This window comes from Takifugu rubripes, chromosome 21, assembly GCF_901000725.2.
Source record: "Takifugu rubripes chromosome 21, fTakRub1.2, whole genome shotgun sequence".
NCBI classification, from domain to species: Eukaryota; Metazoa; Chordata; class Actinopteri; order Tetraodontiformes; family Tetraodontidae; genus Takifugu; species Takifugu rubripes.
In genome coordinates, this window is record NC_042305.1 from 4,327,664 (window position 1) to 4,344,727 (window position 17,064).

The 17,064-nt window shown below is 38.5% G+C and overlaps 1 protein-coding gene across 8 annotated transcripts in view; it reads left to right on the forward strand.

Annotated features, from left to right (window-relative positions):
• The window catches only part of ncor2 (nuclear receptor corepressor 2), a 68,671-nt gene that overhangs the window by 16,878 nt on the left and 34,729 nt on the right, over window positions 1–17,064 (forward strand). For 7 of the 8 annotated variants that reach the window (XM_029830073.1, XM_029830066.1, XM_029830068.1 and 4 more), the window contains exons 4-10: window positions 2,222–2,417; window positions 6,087–6,269; window positions 10,529–10,642; window positions 12,510–12,566; window positions 13,278–13,330; window positions 15,913–15,979; window positions 16,793–16,965. In XM_029830073.1, coding sequence (XP_029685933.1) covers window positions 2,222–2,417; window positions 6,087–6,269; window positions 10,529–10,642; window positions 12,510–12,566; window positions 13,278–13,330; window positions 15,913–15,979; window positions 16,793–16,965 — 843 coding nt within the window. The remainder of the gene's footprint in view (window positions 1–2,221; window positions 2,418–6,086; window positions 6,270–10,528; window positions 10,643–12,509; window positions 12,567–13,277; window positions 13,331–15,912; window positions 15,980–16,792; window positions 16,966–17,064) is intronic. The other variant, XM_011615227.2, reaches the window with a different exon arrangement.

A 17,064-nucleotide genomic window follows, 5' to 3' on the forward strand; every position in this document is an offset into this window, starting at 1 on the left:
TTAAACAGACATATTGCTCCCTTGCTTGATAAGATAGTGATTAGTATACAATTTAATACTGGGATTTAAGATAATACAAACATGATTATTGGTGCCAAAAATTCAAATGATGTAATCGGTTGTACTTTTGCTGTGCCAATAACTCATGCTGTTGTTTTACTCAACTACTTGCTGCCGTGATACCCAATGGTGCATTGCATTCTGGGGCCAACAAAGTCTGATTATTGTTCGGGACGCACTCTACAATCTGCACTCATAATTTATTTCTTTTCGTCTTTGGGTGTACAGTATTTTCCAATTGAGTTGTATCATTCAGACAGAGGAGCTGATTTTGGTAAAGTACAAGTGGAATTACAGGTTGAAAATGAGTTCAAGCTTAGCTAGCGATTAGTAAATGAATCCACTAACTAATGTGGATTAAAATATGCAGCCAAGCAATAAGTAAATTGATCATGTGAATCTAAATTTGTAGCTTTTACATAATTCAAGGAGAAAAACAACCCAGACTGGTGATACGAACATGATAAACGTATGTCCTAAGAACCATCACAAAAAGAATAACATATAAATAAGCTCAATGAGACAGCTCTGCTTCCATTTATACGTTTATCGTTCATCTGCTCCACGGATATTGTGAACATAAAGGAACCTTTATGTTCCTTCATTATCTTAAATGGACCATTATATATTTGGATGCAAGAAAGTGAACAGATTTATTATGGAGTTCCAAGACACTGAGCGAATAAAACCGTGTGTCCTTGTGCTGGTAGTTAAAAAGAACATTTTAAAGTTTAGATATGGTGGTTTTCTTCTAACTATACAAAAAGACTTTGATGGGTGTCACTGCCGTATGAATGTATACCTCTCCATAGAGGTGAACATATTGCTGGTGTTCAGCTCTTTGCAATCTCTATGACTATTGAAAAATGATTAACAGTTTGACGATGTATATAGTGTTATCGTTTAATGTACAGTCAATTCTGTCAGTCATTTAGCTCTTGGAATTCTCCCCACAAGGAGAGAATTCGCACCGGAGGTTTTGTCTGTGACCACCGAGACACCAGGGTATCTTCAATGTACTGCACATCTGTCTGTGTGCAGGATCTCTGTAACTGCTGTATTGTGGTCCTGGACCTGTAAGAAAATATTGGCTCGTGAATCATTATGCTGTCTGTTGTCCAGTCACCCTTTTTCTCCAGACAATTCCCCTCCAGGGATCAGATTATTCTGCACAATCACAAGAGGGACAGAGAGGGAGAGGGAGGGATGGGAACAGGAGGGGGCTAGAGTTGATGTGATTATGTAAGTCCCAGCTCTCTGTTTAGATTAGGAAGTGCACATGAATCAATAAATGAATGAATGAGTGAGGAAAAAAACATGTGCAATAGGAACCATCGCAATTGGTATCTGTGCAATTTTGATACATCTTACTGATGTCACAGTCACACATCTTCAGTTTGTTTCTTTTAGATCCAAGGACATTTAATAAAAAGGTAGTGCCTTTTCCTTCCAACACCTAATAGACCAAGATGATCTGTGCATCTGTACTCTCCTAGATTGATGAACACACACACACACACACACACACGCACACACACACACAGCAAAAAAGAAGAAAAGATCAATTTGCACGTGGTCTCATAAAATGTGCTGCTAAAATGGGCAACACGCAGGCTCACCACCAACCACTTGTGTCCTCGTGACCAGATCACAGTTTAGCATGTTGTTTCCACTTCACTGCTGATTTTTTTTTTTTTTTACTCTCCTGGCTTTTTAGAACAATCCTGGTTAAATAATCAAAACAAGTATAGCTATATTAAAGACATAAAATCATGGTGGTGACATAAAATCACCATATTTTTTACCCATTTCCTGGCCTGGTTTTGAGGAAATTATTTTCCTTTGTGATTGCGTAACCGGAAAATACAGATTTAGATCATCCTCATTTAAAATGCAGTTAAAATTGTAATAATGTCATTTTTAACATCCTCATACCTCCTAAGCCAGCAACATCACGTGGAGTTTACAGCATTGAACTCATTTTAATTATTTGTATAAAATATTTTCAATTATAATTTTGACAGAATCCACAACTGTGAGGGTGGTAGTTTATTTTCAGAAAATATTCTTCTTCTTAAAGGATAAAAATTGTCACAGCAGGAAAAAAAACTTGTGCATATTCCATGTCTGTCGCTAAATATTATTGTTTCCTCAAAATTAGGTATTGTTTCTGTTGCAGAGGACAAGAGCAACACATCCGTTATGAGCACATATACCTGCCAGAGGCCAGTGGCCAATCAGAGGTGGAGTATGCTGAGATCAAACGACCACGGTTAGAGATCCCGCCAGAGTCTTTGATGAGGCCATCCAGCCACCGGCCTCCGCTGCCTCTAGGAGTGTCTGAAGATTTAACTAAGGTTAGTGTGTTGAACAAATTGCACGTACACTATAACAATGATGAAATGTAGACAGATTTGTCATGTTTTTAAATACATTTGGAACCCAAAGCTCACTTTTACGTAAAATTTTAAATACAATTTGTATCATTTATGCCTGTATGTTTTATTCTATTTTACCTTTTTGTTGTGATATATAATAATAATAATAATGTCATTAATAGTATCATGAGTTTGCCAAGATGACAGAAACTCATTATATATTGATTTTAAACGTGTTTGCCTTTTAAAGTATATTTAAATTCTAATTTATTATAAACAGAGTGCAGACTTCTGCCAAGCGACTGATATCCCCACATATTGTGACCTGCACACTGTACAGTATATATAGTAATGCAGTAATACAGAAGTAATACGGGGTTACATAACATAGTAGGTTGATGTCCCTTCGCTTTAATCATCACACATTATCTTTGGTAGATCAGAATTCCCTCCAGAATCCACAACAAAGTTGTAGCATGTCATTCGTCATACGTGAGCATTAGAATAGGGTTAGGAGCTGTGAAACAGCAATTAATAAATAATCGAGGCGACCGAGAAAGACTGAAAGATGGTGAGACTTGAGCTCTATAGTAATTCAGTTGATGAAGGGATGTTCCTGACATAAGAAGTTCTCAAGCAGCCAAAACTGACAGCCAAGGAATAGTAAACAGACGCAACAATAACAAAGATTACGTACATAAAATAACACTGTGTCTTTAAAGTGACACGGGAAATATTTCAGAAATTCCCCTCAAAGCACAGCAGACTGGAAACCTGTTATGCAAGTTCGGTCAGATACAATCACTTTGTGAACACACTGTTCGGCAAATGATTGTGGGGTGCAAGAGCCGATGAAATGTTAATACAGACAAAACAAGTCAAAGAGCAAATAGGAAATGCACATAAAGGGGAAAATGAAAAAGGTCAAATCCAGGCATAAACATATAAATGTAGAGTAGGTTGTGGGTCTTCTGAGCTGGTTTCCTAACCCATGACAAAATCAACATGGAAAAGATGTTGCACACTGGGTATGACTGAAAATCAGATGGTTGCTGTGGCTTCTGCAGGCACACTTGTGCTGGAGCAGCTGCAGATGTTGTGTCTTAGTCCACAAATACTTTACAATCAACCTTTAGCTTGAGCCTATGGTAGACTGACAAGATGGTGGGATAAATTTTTCCTACATTTCAGATTTAACCCTTTTCTTTGCAGGGTCTTTGGCTTAAACATTGTAAAGATCAGCCATAAAATCCAAAGACAATGGTGTGGCTGCTGACAGGTTTAGCTGGCCTTTTTCTTTTTGTGAGCAGGAGATTCTGCTTCATGATGGTAATAATGTATATAATGTAAAGTAAAGGTAATGTGAAACAGTCTGTTTTATATAACTTTAGACTAGAAAACATAACCTCAATGTCAAATGCAAAACTGAGGAGCCAATCCACTGAGATGCAATAGAAAATGTTGACACACACATCTGGAGTCGTGTTGCATTGGTATGTTCCGAATGCGACTGGGGTCATGGAGGACGTATATAAGCCATAAGATATTCTGGACCCAGGGCTAAGCTGTTGAACTATGACCTTTTCATACCATCTTACAGATGTAGTTGCAGCTAATGGGTCGCTCTGCTCAGTACTTCAGTCCTACATGATTTAAGCTGATCTAAACCAGTGCATAATATCAGGAGAAATTATTTTCCAAAGGTTTAGCAACCTTCTGTTTTCCGAGACATTACTTGATTGATGAAAAAAATACACATTTGTTAAAACGTGGAAGCAAGTTTTAACATTTTAGTGCATGGTCTAATTGCTGTAAGGTGCGTACTATTTTGTGCAATATATGTGCTTCCTTTGGACACCAGTTGAAAAGGTGTGCCCTTAAACTTCAGACACAGATGTAGGTAGAATTTCTTAACCCTCAACCTTATTGTTTTCTCTATACAGTGGTTACCTCTGGCAGGGAGGTTTACCTCTGGCAAAGTTATGTGCTCCAGCGTTTGAGTTTATGTCTTCCGTTTGACAACATAACTCAAGAAGTTGTGACTGGATTTTACGGAAATTTTCAGGAAATGTTGATAATGGGCCAAAGAAGATCCCATTAAATTATGATGTTCTGGATAGGAGGCTGATGATCAAAGCTAAGGGGCAACCTGATATATTACTAGTGCCTATAATGCTGCTTGTTTTTAAGTTGAACAACGTTCATTGTAGGAAGACAACTCAACTCTGTCTGAGTGTCTTAAGTCTCAAATCGGAATCAACTCTATAATCTGCCGTCTCAATCGGCAATCCTTTCACAGAGGCTACCCCTCCAAAAGAAGACAACCTATCTATGGTCTCATGGAAGGTATTCCAATTAATTGGAGTAGTTTTGGGTGTAACTCTAAATAGGTGGAAAAATGACCTGCTTGGCAGTTCTGCAGGCTCTGTTTTGAGGATCAACACACTATATTTTATAAATAAAAGTTTTAAGCAGGATTTAGGTTCCGGTGTTAACATGCGTATTTGACAGAGGATTCTTGGAATCTACTAGTCTTTTTTATTATTTTTTTATAGCATTTGAAATATTGTCAAAATGTTCCTGAAACAATTTTCTGAAAAGTTTTTAGTCAAAAGTTAATCTCTGACATTCTCTGCAATCAACAATTCCATCACATGTTTATGGGACTAGATTACAACCTGCTTGGTGCAGATTAGCCAGTTACCTAACCTTCATGCCAGGCGCTTTAAATCAATGAAGGGCAGATCCACAGTCGCACTCACAGTGTTGACTAAGATCGTTGAAGGCTTTAATACATGCAGCGAATGTACAAGAGCATTACAGATATGGAGGAACAGGCTGTGGAATGAGTGGGTTGTCTCTTAGCGTTTGTATAATTCAGTGTGTGTTGTTACATAAGCACTCAATCCTTCTGTGGGAACAGATTATGTTAAATTGTCTTATCGTGTGACCAAGCAGACATTTGTAGGATTTTGCACAACGCAAGCCAATCAGAATCCAGAGTGTCCACGAGACAAATGCAAGACATGAGTAGTAATTTGTTTTTATGTCCCAAGTTTTGGCTGGAAAGTTGACCTGGTTAGAGGTCTTAGCAGGAAACCAATTTATCTAAACATTTAAGTTGGACTTTGTTCCTCATCGTCATTTCAAGCATTATGGAGTTATTTAAAATACATTTACAGAGAATTATTATTAAAAAATCCATCTAATATTAAAATAAAATGGTCTCCATCGGAGGTTACAAAATTGTTACAGATTCAGATGGTATAGATTGGTTTTAGTCTCTATTCTCCCCATCTGCCTCCCACCAGTTGTATTTTTAGTCCAAGGCATTTGCTAACACATAAAGCACAATAAAAGCATGCAAAATATCGTTACAGTGAGTCGCTTTGTCCACAGCACGTTGTGCAAGTCTGGTATAGTGATTTTAAGATCAACTAAATACGCATGAAACTGTAGAGAATGGATGTATAGTTTGGAAAAATAAACATTTTTTACATTTTACATTTCCCACACCGAATATTAAATAGGGCAGAGGCCATGTTTTACCTCAACGCAAGATATGGACTGTGTATGGGTGACATCATGTTGTGATACACTGTTATTTAAAAAAAACAAACAAAAAAAACAACTTCTAATCCTTTGCAGGATCGTGGAAGTGCCATGGGGAAACTGGAGCCAATCTCCCCTGTGAGTCCAGTCCACATGGATCCTGATTTGGATTTGGTGCCAGCTCGCTTTTCAAAGGAGGAGCTGATACAGAACATGGACCGAGTAGACAGAGAGATCACCATGGTGGAGCAGCAGATCTCCAAGCTTCGCAAGAAACAGGTCAGCACACCAAAGCATCTGCTCAAAACTGTGTTTGCTTGGAGAGAAATTCAACAGTGTTGCCCTTTAAGACACCCCCACACACACGTAACCCTGTTACATATTACACACACCAGCATGTCTGTTTGTTTTGTTTTCTGTCCTTTATTCTGTACCATATGTTTTTTTTTTAAAAGGAAATGAAAAACCCAAACTAAATCAAAACTTGCACCTACAAGTTTCTATGAACAACAGTGCAACTACAGTGGAATTTAACAAGCAAGGTCAAATCCAAGAAGCCTTGTTGGAATGTTGTACTGTCATTCCTTCTCTGCTGCTGGACACGTCTGTAGAAATTGAAATGTTGGCTGAGCGAAACGGAAGATTAATAGACTCCCGATAAGAAAATCCCGATAAGGTAGAATTATGTTGAAATGTGAAAACCGTCACTCTATTCATGTTACTGAAAGCTGTGTTGTGGCAGTCACCAGTGTGAGCGTGCATGTGCGTGTCTGTGCTGCACAGCAGAGGAGGAAAAGCTGATTAACTGTGGCTGTGACTTGACATGGTCTGTAATGCCGGCACACCTAGAAAAAACTGTTTAATATGAATGCCATGCACATTTTGTCTGTAGACATTTCAGATTCTTAACGTTTTAGAGCGGCCTCTAAGAAAAGCCCGTGCGTGACATGCATGTAGATGTCTACATCTGCCAGGACTGGCAACCTTAATATGAGAGAAAGATTTTTTTTCCCCCTCATACCCAGTTCTGTATACACATTCCTCCAGGCAGCTGCATTTCCTTTTCTACTCTCCTCTCCTCTCTTTGGCTTTTTATTTAGAAAGTAGGTTAAAAATATATAAGGCTATAAATAACGGCTTCCCTGCGGGAGGAGAGGGATTATGGTGGTGGTTTTGTGACTGCTTAAACCACTTGCATTCCTGCAGCATAGTCTCCCCTTTTGGCTGCTTGCCATATTTAGAGGAAGGTCTCATGGCTAGATTCACTCTCTACCTTCTCATTGCACTCTGCAGTATAAAAGAAATCACTAACTTTGAGTTAATTCCTCAGTTATTTCCACATATGTCGTATCAAACACAAGATGGAGCTGCACTTGCATTAGTCTGTTATTATTGTTGTTATTTTTTTTATTGTTATTACTGTTGTGAATAGCGGTGGACAGCAAATTCATTGAATCTTGAATTCATCACATGCAAATATTTGGGTGTTGAGGGATGAGCAGTACGCTTGTTACCTAAAAATAATTTAACTACATTAGGTTCATTTAAATATACTGAGTTAAGTTGTGCCCATTATTACTATCAAATTATTTTGGCTTGGCTTTTTTGAACTTTCACCTTATGTGTTTGACCTTATGGCCTCTAAAGGTCATTGATGTTGTCTTAAGTCTTAAGAATAATTTTTTAGTTACAATTGTACATGTTTCCATTGCAGGGTGTTTGTGGCACAAGCTTGGTAATTCTCGTTACATGTTGGTGTGGGTGGACTTACATCGACAATTGCCTTGATAATATTATGGGGGGGAAAAAGAAGACAACAGTCGAGAGTCATCACTGGCAAAATCTGTATGTTTAAGGGATTCCTCATAAAATAAAATAGGTTTATTCTGTCCATATGTGTGACACCACCAGGTTTGCTTGTAGACGCAGCACTGGTCCCATGTCATTTAAATGCAAAAAAAGTATTTCCATTGCACTTCTGCGATATATTTCTAGATAGAAACATCTGAAATTCCTCATGAGAGCGATGAAAACTTTCACTCTGTTGTAATTCAGGTGTTTCTATTATCCATTTCGTATTGTGCTATTTAGGTTTTGTGCTTTTTTTGAGAGAAATGGAAACAGCTTATGAGGCAAATTTGGCTGTTTTTAAAACAGTTACATTAATAGTTTTATTTGCATCATCACGAGTTTCCCCATCAATACATTGATTCTTGCTAATGAAGGCAAAATATTTCTGTTTCCTTTTTAACTTAGTTTTTTTTAATGGCGTTTGGCCCCCAGACAGACATTCCTGTTTTGTATTGCCGTGTCAGTTGTTTAAGTCAGTGTTTTTCTTACACTGCTCAGTCAATTTTTGGAAACAATGCTCTATTTTTTTAACATATTTCAATGCCTTCTCTTCACTCTCCTGCAACATTCACACTAGGTTTTTATGGGTATTTTTACAGAGTGACTTTCTGGTAGTATTAAAACATCTGGACTAATTAGGTGTTACTGTAAAACTGTATTTAAGGAAATGTGTCAGAACTTGTGAATGGGTGGGATCTAAGGTTTATTTTACAGCCTGCTTGCGCCCTGTCAACCAAGCCCTGGATGACTGGTCTATTTTGTTTTTACTCTTATCCATTTGAAAGTGAGAATGAACATGGATTGCGTTGCGTTTCTTTTGCCAAAGGCCTGTAGTGGTGCAGAGGAAGCTATCTACCTCTGCTCTCATGTATACTCGAAGGCTCCCATGACATGCAGAGTGTGTGTGTGTGTTTGCTTTAACTGTAGTTTATCTGTGTGCACATCACTCGATGACACTTGGCCCACAGAGAGCATGATTCAGCTGAATGCACATTTATATCTGAGCATTTACAGTAAAATTAGAAGACTAAATGCTGTACAAAGTCTTTAATTACAGTACAGATTCAGACATACGTGGAAAGGCTTTTTTAGTTTCTGATAGATGCAGCAGCAAATGCCATCTGTTATTGCAGGTTTTGTTCTTTTTTTGCGTTGGATAGAAGATATTTTAATTATTATACATTAACATTGTTTTGGATTGCGGATTGCCAATCCACTGTACTGCTTTTTATCTTGGGTTGTTTAGTCTATAGCAGTTTTGAAATAAAGGAACAGTAGAACCCAAACAGGTCTGACATCAGCTGCTCGCAGCCTCTACTTGATCTCTCGGTCCATTTATCTTCTCCTGAGTGTGTGTTTAATAGGAAGGATTTTTTTTAACTGTCTCAAGTGTAATTACTTTTGCCTAAACATGTTTAATTTGGAACCGTCTTGTTAATTTTTCACATTACACATTTTTTGTACTGCTGACACAAAAACACAAAAAAAACTTTGAGCAATATCTCAGTTCACTTTTATATAACTTTAAGAGCAGAACTTCTCAACCCTGCTGAAAGGTCTCATGTTATACAATAAGACAAACTTGTGTTTTATATTTTTGTATAATTTGAAATATTGTTAAGCACAAAGTGATTATTTCTTGTAAAGGCTTGCTAATGTCATCTCTGCAAACAAACATTTGCCCAAATGTGAGCCCACATTTCTTGGTAACCTTATTGTGGGAAGAGTTTGGCACCAGCTGTCAACATACTGGCCACATCTGCACCTTGTCAGATTTGCAATACTTGAACCATTTCCACAGAACTGATGAGGATGTCACCCTCAGTAAGCAGTTAGATAATGTCCTCATATTTATATGTACCATCTTCTTTGTCCCTCAATCTGTGTTTTTATTTTTCTAAATTGCGATATGATAGGAAGTACATGTCTGCTCAAAGGCAGTCTCCAGTATCTACAGCTTATCACCATGATTTAACTGCCTGGACCTTTCTTGAAATCATGTTGAGCTGCAGCAACTCTAGAGGGATTATTAAACTGTATTTCTACAGTAAATCGATCTGCTGCACATTAATGGATTGTTAGTCCGCAGGTTTAGTTGAATATTTGAGGCCTTCACAAGTGTGTACACTCATTTGATACATTTATCAGACATTCAATAAATGAAAAGAATGCTTAAAGAAATCGACTTAATAGATCTGTCCCAGCCTTGGGAGTATTTTAATGTCGGCACCATTTATTATTCTAGAAGTGTCGAGCATTTGACTGTGTGTGTTCTGGGGACAAACACTTCTTTCTTGGTTTGATTGATTTACCTGATGACCCATAACACTGCTTTATTGGCTTGAATTATACATCTAGGATTACCTCTCTTAAGACTGCTGAAAATTCCCACTAGTCTAAGATAACAGCCATTCGTGAGCGCCTCAGATTTTTCTTCTCCCTATTACATGTGCAGCGTCAGAGCAGGCATTGAGCCTGTTTAAGGTCTATTGCAATGAGTCTGTGATTTACCAGGCATGAGGGATTGGTGGCTATTACTGATAATGGCAGTCTCATCTCTGCTGTGGGGAATGATGCTACCAAAAACTCCGCAACTCAAGAAAATGAATACCTGTAGTAGACAAACGAGGGTTTGTCTGTAAAAGCCTTGATGCCTTTTAACCGTCTGATTTGTCTGTTGTTTGCAGCAACAGCTGGAGGAAGAGGCAGCAAAGCCCCACGAGCCGGAACGACCAATATCTCCACCACCGAGTGAGGCTAAGCACCGCAGCCTGGTCCAGATCATCTATGATGAAAACCGGGTAAGTTGAATATGTTTGCTGACCAGCAGAGCCCCATGCTGTGCACGGCTTTTATTGTTTTTCACCACAGCTCAGTGTCGTTCCTGCTGTCATGTTCATTCACCTGGTTTGATGCGTCAGAAAGGCTGTCAGCAAAAGCAGGGGTTTCCACAGACTGTTCATCTCCTACCTGGGCCTTGGAGCAAAAGCACACATCTTGCCTAAAGGAATATGCAAATAGAGGTCAAAGCAGATATGAATCTAAGGCGCGCACATCCTCAAAACCAGGTTTTGGATTAATCAGCTTTATTTGCTGATAATTTCTTTAGTATAATTAGCTAAGGTAGAATGATGTATATGCAGAACTGTTCATCACCTGACACTGCATTTAAAGCACAGTGGTGTTATTCTTGGTGCTTTAAGTCCCTCTAGTGGTGGAATGTACGAGAGCATAGAAGCATGTAAAATAGAAAATCCGACTCCATTCAGTCACTATTCATTCACTCTCAGTGACTCATGCCTGAAAACGAAGTCATTTTCAGCCTTATCAGGTAGGAGGACATAGCTTTTGCTCATTTTAAACCACTTATTTCTGTAATTTTCATGTTTCTGAAGTTATCAACACTGCGTATCTGCTGTTGTTGTGTATTCACATGTGTGGTCAATCAAACCTCTTAATAGAGGTGGGTGCTCTCGTGTGTTTATAGATCACATTGGTTGATATATAAACACTTTTCATTTTTCATATAATTTCTTTCAAATTTTCTTGAATTTTTGTGTCAGATAATGGGGAAAATGTGCCATTTAAAAGCGAAACCATTCCATTTGGCTTCTTGCACAGCTATGTGACCCAGTTGGAAGCCTGGATGAGCTTCATTTGTGTGCGTGAGCTCTTCTGGGGTTTTACATCAAAGTCTGTTAGTGTGAGCTAAACTTTAGGAGTTTGTGCAAAGCACCTCCTGTGTTACTGTCACAGTGAAGCCAAAGTAGGGGGGTGAGATGGTTGGTGTATACTGATAAAGGTTGACACGCACACGCACACACACAGCTGCAGGTAGCAGCTTGAAACATTTTCTTGCTGGATGTCCATCCACCCTTGCTGTGACTGTGCCAGTGTCACCAATTAAATGAACTGAGACAGGAAGCAGGAGAGCATGTGTCATTTCACCAAAGAGAATCTGGTAAATCTGGTTAAAAATGACAGGGAGACTCCTCCACCTCCACCTTAAATATGTATGGATGTGAATGGGTGGAGCTACAGTGAGGGCACCCGTGTCCATGCTCCAGTCACCTTTCCTCGCCACCTTTAGTGGTCGCTCCAGGAGGTGGGTTGTGGTGTTGAGTTTGTTTTACAATTTACATCCATTCCCGAACCTTCCTCTTTAAAATTTTAAAATTTTAATTCTTCACCCAAGCTTGTCCTCAAAAAATGTGAACGTTTTTCATGTTTACACATGATCAGAAACCATTTTCCTTTTGGAAACAGGTTTCTACGTTTAACGTATAAGGTTAAAATAAGCACAAACGCTGTATACATCCCAGTCTTTGACTTTTTTGTTTTCTCCCACTCACTATGTGTTCCACTCCCACGTGTTTTCATGCCTCCTGCTCCCCCCCCCCCCTTTTTTTCAGAGGAGGTGAGTAATCTTTTTCTGTTGTTCTACCAGAGAGGGAGCTCAGGGAAGTAGCTTTGGTCGAGCTTCACTTAAACGCTCTGGTAATAGTTCTTGCACCCATTTCTTCATCCTTCCATTCATCCAACTATTTATCCATCATCTATCCATCCATCCATCCAGTGACCAAGTGGGCTGGCTCCCTGTGTTGCCATGGTGATTGGCAAAGGTGCAGGAAGATAGCTCATGCACTCCTTCTTGTTTTTCATTCCTAGAAAAAGGCAGAAGAAGCTCATAGGATACTGGAGGGACTGGGACCTAGGGTAGAGCTGGTGAGTGAAAGCTTTTCTTTTTTTATTAATTTTATTAATTTGAATGATGCCACGGATGATGAAGAAACTACGTCCGAGATGATTATTTACCCCGTAGTTTAATTATTGAACCCTAGATACGAAAGCAGTCACATCAATTAGTCACTAGTTTACTCCTTTTTAGTTCAGAATTTTCTTTATTTATTTTTGCTGTAATCATCTGTTTAGATTTTTTTCATTGAAGATGATGGTTGACATAATCTTTAAATTGCATCCCAATTTCTGAACTGATTAAAACCATAGATACAAATAACCTAAAATAAGTACTGTTTTAAATGAATGCTTTTCTTTTTTCCTCTGCTTCATTAAACAAACCTTTGGGTTTTAGATTGACCGCAATTCTTCTAACATCCTTAAGCCTTAATCTGGCACGTCTTGAAATGAGTTTTCTTTGCATTAATATACTCCATGTTCCCATTTTCTGTAAGTAATATCAAAGACACTTAATCTGCTATTTCTTTAATCTGTCTGAGCTTCTATCTTTCACACATGAGTATTAAATTACCTGTTGATCCCAGGATCTCCTGCCACCTTTGCAGAGGAAAAAATTATTTCTTTGAATGAGTTCTTATTCCTTATCCTTCTGGAAGAATTTAAATTCCTCATTTATTTTTATAAATGGGACCGAGTGGGAACATTTAATTGATTGGTGTCTTCCTTCTTATGTTTCAGCCTCTGTACAACCAGCCTTCTGATACCAAGCAGTACCATGAGAACATTAAAATGTGAGTCTTCTACACACTGATGCATTGATAAACAGGCCAGTGATGTGTAAATTGCTCAAGATTTTACAGGTTTCACAAGCACTTGGTACGCATTTATTACTGTATAGTAAGTGAAGTAGATCAAACATGAGACGGTGCTCTTCAGATCTTTGTAATGTATAAGGATTTTTTTGTTGTTTAATCTGTGAAGCATTTTTCTCTTCTCACCACCTCCACAAACAGGACAGATGTGAACTTGTCATAATGTAAAGTAGAATTTATTTGGTCATCTTAGTAGCAACAGCTGTCAATATGGTATCACAAGATGAATAGATAAAATTCATAAACATTAACATACATGTCACATATCTAATAATGAAAAAGAATCTGCTACGCAAAATAGCTGTTGCGTCACGTAACAATATGAAGAATTGAAGTCAGACATCAAATTATGAATAACATTCATGCAAAAATGTGCTCAAGTATGACTGAAATTTCCCACTGAAACATGGGCAACACTTGCACAATCATTTCTTTAGTTTCTGTTTTGTAAACTACAGAAAATAAATGCATAAGTCTGGAATTGGTTCATTTAATGTTTCTATGTAAACCAGGAAACTGTAGGTGGTGTGATGAATTGGAAAAATCACTCAAAATTTGGGTTTGATTTTTTTTTATTTTTTTTTATGGGTCTGTCCCTCTGCTAGTCACCTCTTGATATACCTATATGTACTTTGTATATATGAACAAGGTTGAAAGTCATGAATACAGCTTGAAATTTTAAAACTCTGTATGAGGACATGTTGCAAATAATGGATCTAGATTTAAGTTTATGGAGGTGTTTTGCTAAATAAAAGCCCAGAGCAGAACAAATGAACCTTTGAAGAAGCATGTACCCATGTCTGTTCCCACTCTCTGATTATTTTTTTCTGTCTTTTAAAAAATCAATAGTCGCACTTCTCCCTGCCTTTGACCTGAAAAACCCTGCGGTGCAGCTGAAGTGACAAAGATAACATTTTATTAATCAGTGGGGAATGTGACCTTCCAACTGACAGATTAAGCTTCCAGAATAAATTTCAGTTTGGCAGCAGAGCAAGATACAAGCAGAGTGGCTGCTTAAAGAGAATACTGGCTCTGACCTTTATGGGAAGCACTGTGATTGGCTGGTTCTTGACCAGACTTTTTAAAAGTTTGGCTTCCCCACATGTGTTTTCCAGCCAGAAATCAAGTTTGTGCATTTGAGTTTATTGAGCTGTGGCATGTAAGGACAGACGTGTGTGTCTGCGTGCCATGTTAACTGGTTGAATCAGATATAGAGAATCATATAGCAGGGCTATTCAGCTATATATGCCGGGGGGCACATTTCTAGAAAGCTAGGAGTTTGTGGGCTGGACATTTCTCAGATATTTTTTTAAAATTCTCATTATGAATATGAATATGCGATTAAAAACCTTATTTTCTCTCGGCAAAATACTCTCATAAAATTAAGATGCAATGTTTCTCAAAGAAACATAGACCCGGGGGTAGAGATAGTATAGCATTTATAGGACATAGACAGGAATCACAGGTTTTTTTTATTGATCCAAATATCATTGGAGACTGGTATTTAATGCGATAAGTTAATAATAGACATAATTGTGTAATCTGTATGGAGATCTGTATGTAAAAAACATTTTTAGATGCCCCAGGTTGAGCTGATTGGCATTGATAGCGAGTTGATACATGAAACCAGCTGGACTCTCACTTGATTGTCCATTACCACCTCCTTGACAGCAGCTAGCCTGTACTCTTACTGCGTCGACATCAGTAAGGGCCTCTTCTTTTTCCCAAGGATAAATGCCACTCAGACGATGCTGCTGTTGCTTTCTTAGGAGCAGAGCATCAGCGGCTGTACACAGCACTGTTATTCTCATAGTTTTCAGTTAAAGTTTGGGTTTTTTTGCTGGTGCCCATCCAAACCCAGCGGATAATTGTCATCGTTGCTGGAATGCTTCGATTTTAGGTGCTTCTGCAGATTACATTCCTTGGCAAGGGAGATGCATTCAGTGCACAGCAAACACATCGGCCTAACCGGGACAGTTTCAATGAACACATTCTTCATCGTCCAGTCGGTGTTAAATTGGCGATTTTCTGCATCATTTTTTCTTTTCTTTAGTGGCGGTGCCATGCCACCTTTTGTTTCGAGTCTGGTCTCATGTTGTCTAGTTACAAAAGCTTTCAAAGCAGCACTATCAAAGTATTTCAATGGGCTGTTACACATTGTGCATTCATTGTTGGCGGTTTTAGGATCCAACAATTTCCATAGTTACAGATAGGAGAAATTTTGGATTTACTATAGTTCTTTAAAAATAGAATAAATAATAGTATTTTTGACCCACAGGCGGGCCAGTCCGAATTGATTGGCAGGCTGGAACTGGCCCGCAGGCAGCCAGTTGAATAGATCTGTTATATAATATACTACAAAGCACTCTGTAAAAGAAGTAGAATTGTAGAATTGCTCTGATATTGTTCGTCTTCATTTTGGAATGGTACATTTCTCACATGGTTCTGTTGCTGTTTGGCAATTTTTCACTCTTCTTGTACTGTTTCTTTACTGCCCTCAGAAACCAGGCGATGAGGAAGAAGCTCATCCTATACTTCAAGAGGAGAAATCATGCTCGGAAGCAGTGGGTAAGTGGAGAGCCGCACATTTTTGACTCTCTGCTGGGACCCAGGCCATGACAGATGACTGGTGTGAAACTGGGCCAGCTGCTCCTTCAACTCTGGAGCCATTTTCTGCCCTAAAACTGAACAGAAGAAGATCCGTTGACAGCACTGCTCCCACAGAAGGGAAAACAGAAAGCATCTCTAACAAAGAATTATTTTAAAAATAGAAATTATAAGAGAAACTCCAGTTAAGTTACTGGCAGTCCAGCACAGGCTGGACATGAGCACACGAGTGGAGGAAGGAGCTACTCATGGACATGGACAGCATGTGATCTGGCATCACCTTGTGCTTTAAGGGCCCTCAGTCATGACCCACTGGGTTTAATGCTGGTTTACAATCAGTGTGGGTATACTTGGAAATGGTCATCTGTTACTTTCAGCTTTTTTCACCAAAAAGAATATTTAGAAGTGTAACGAAGCTAAAATTAGACGGTAAAAATAGATCTCCTCAGTTACACCTTCCACTTTTTGTTAGGCTGTGGCCTTGTAAAATATAAAAAAAAAATCATAGTTGATTGTCAAAGAGGAAAGTGGATTTAAAGATGTTATACTGAAAGAGCAACTGAAATAGTTCTTGCTACTTAACTGAAGCACTATTGACAGCAATTACAGCTACCTAAATAAATGTAAAATATAATGATACATTTTCTGTCTGTTCTGTTTATCTTCAAAGTCTATACTTCCATAGATATGAGTTTAGATCATCTCAACAGCCCTTGAGGAAATGTTGGAGGGTTTGTAATCAGGCTGAGTATTTTTCTTTTTCTGTGGCTTCAGGAACAGAAATTTTGCCAACGCTACGACCAGCTGATGGAAGCGTGGGAGAAGAAAGTGGAGCGCATTGAAAACAACCCACGACGCAGAGCCAAGGAGAGCAAGGTGCGAGAATACTACGAGAAACAGTTTCCAGAGATCCGCAAGCAACGAGAGCTGCAGGAGCGCATGCAGAGGTTAGATTCATTTCTTTTATATTTTTATATTAAAAAAGAACTTATTGTGAAAACCTAGTGAAACTATTTAGACCTTAATTTCAGTAAAATATCAGTAAA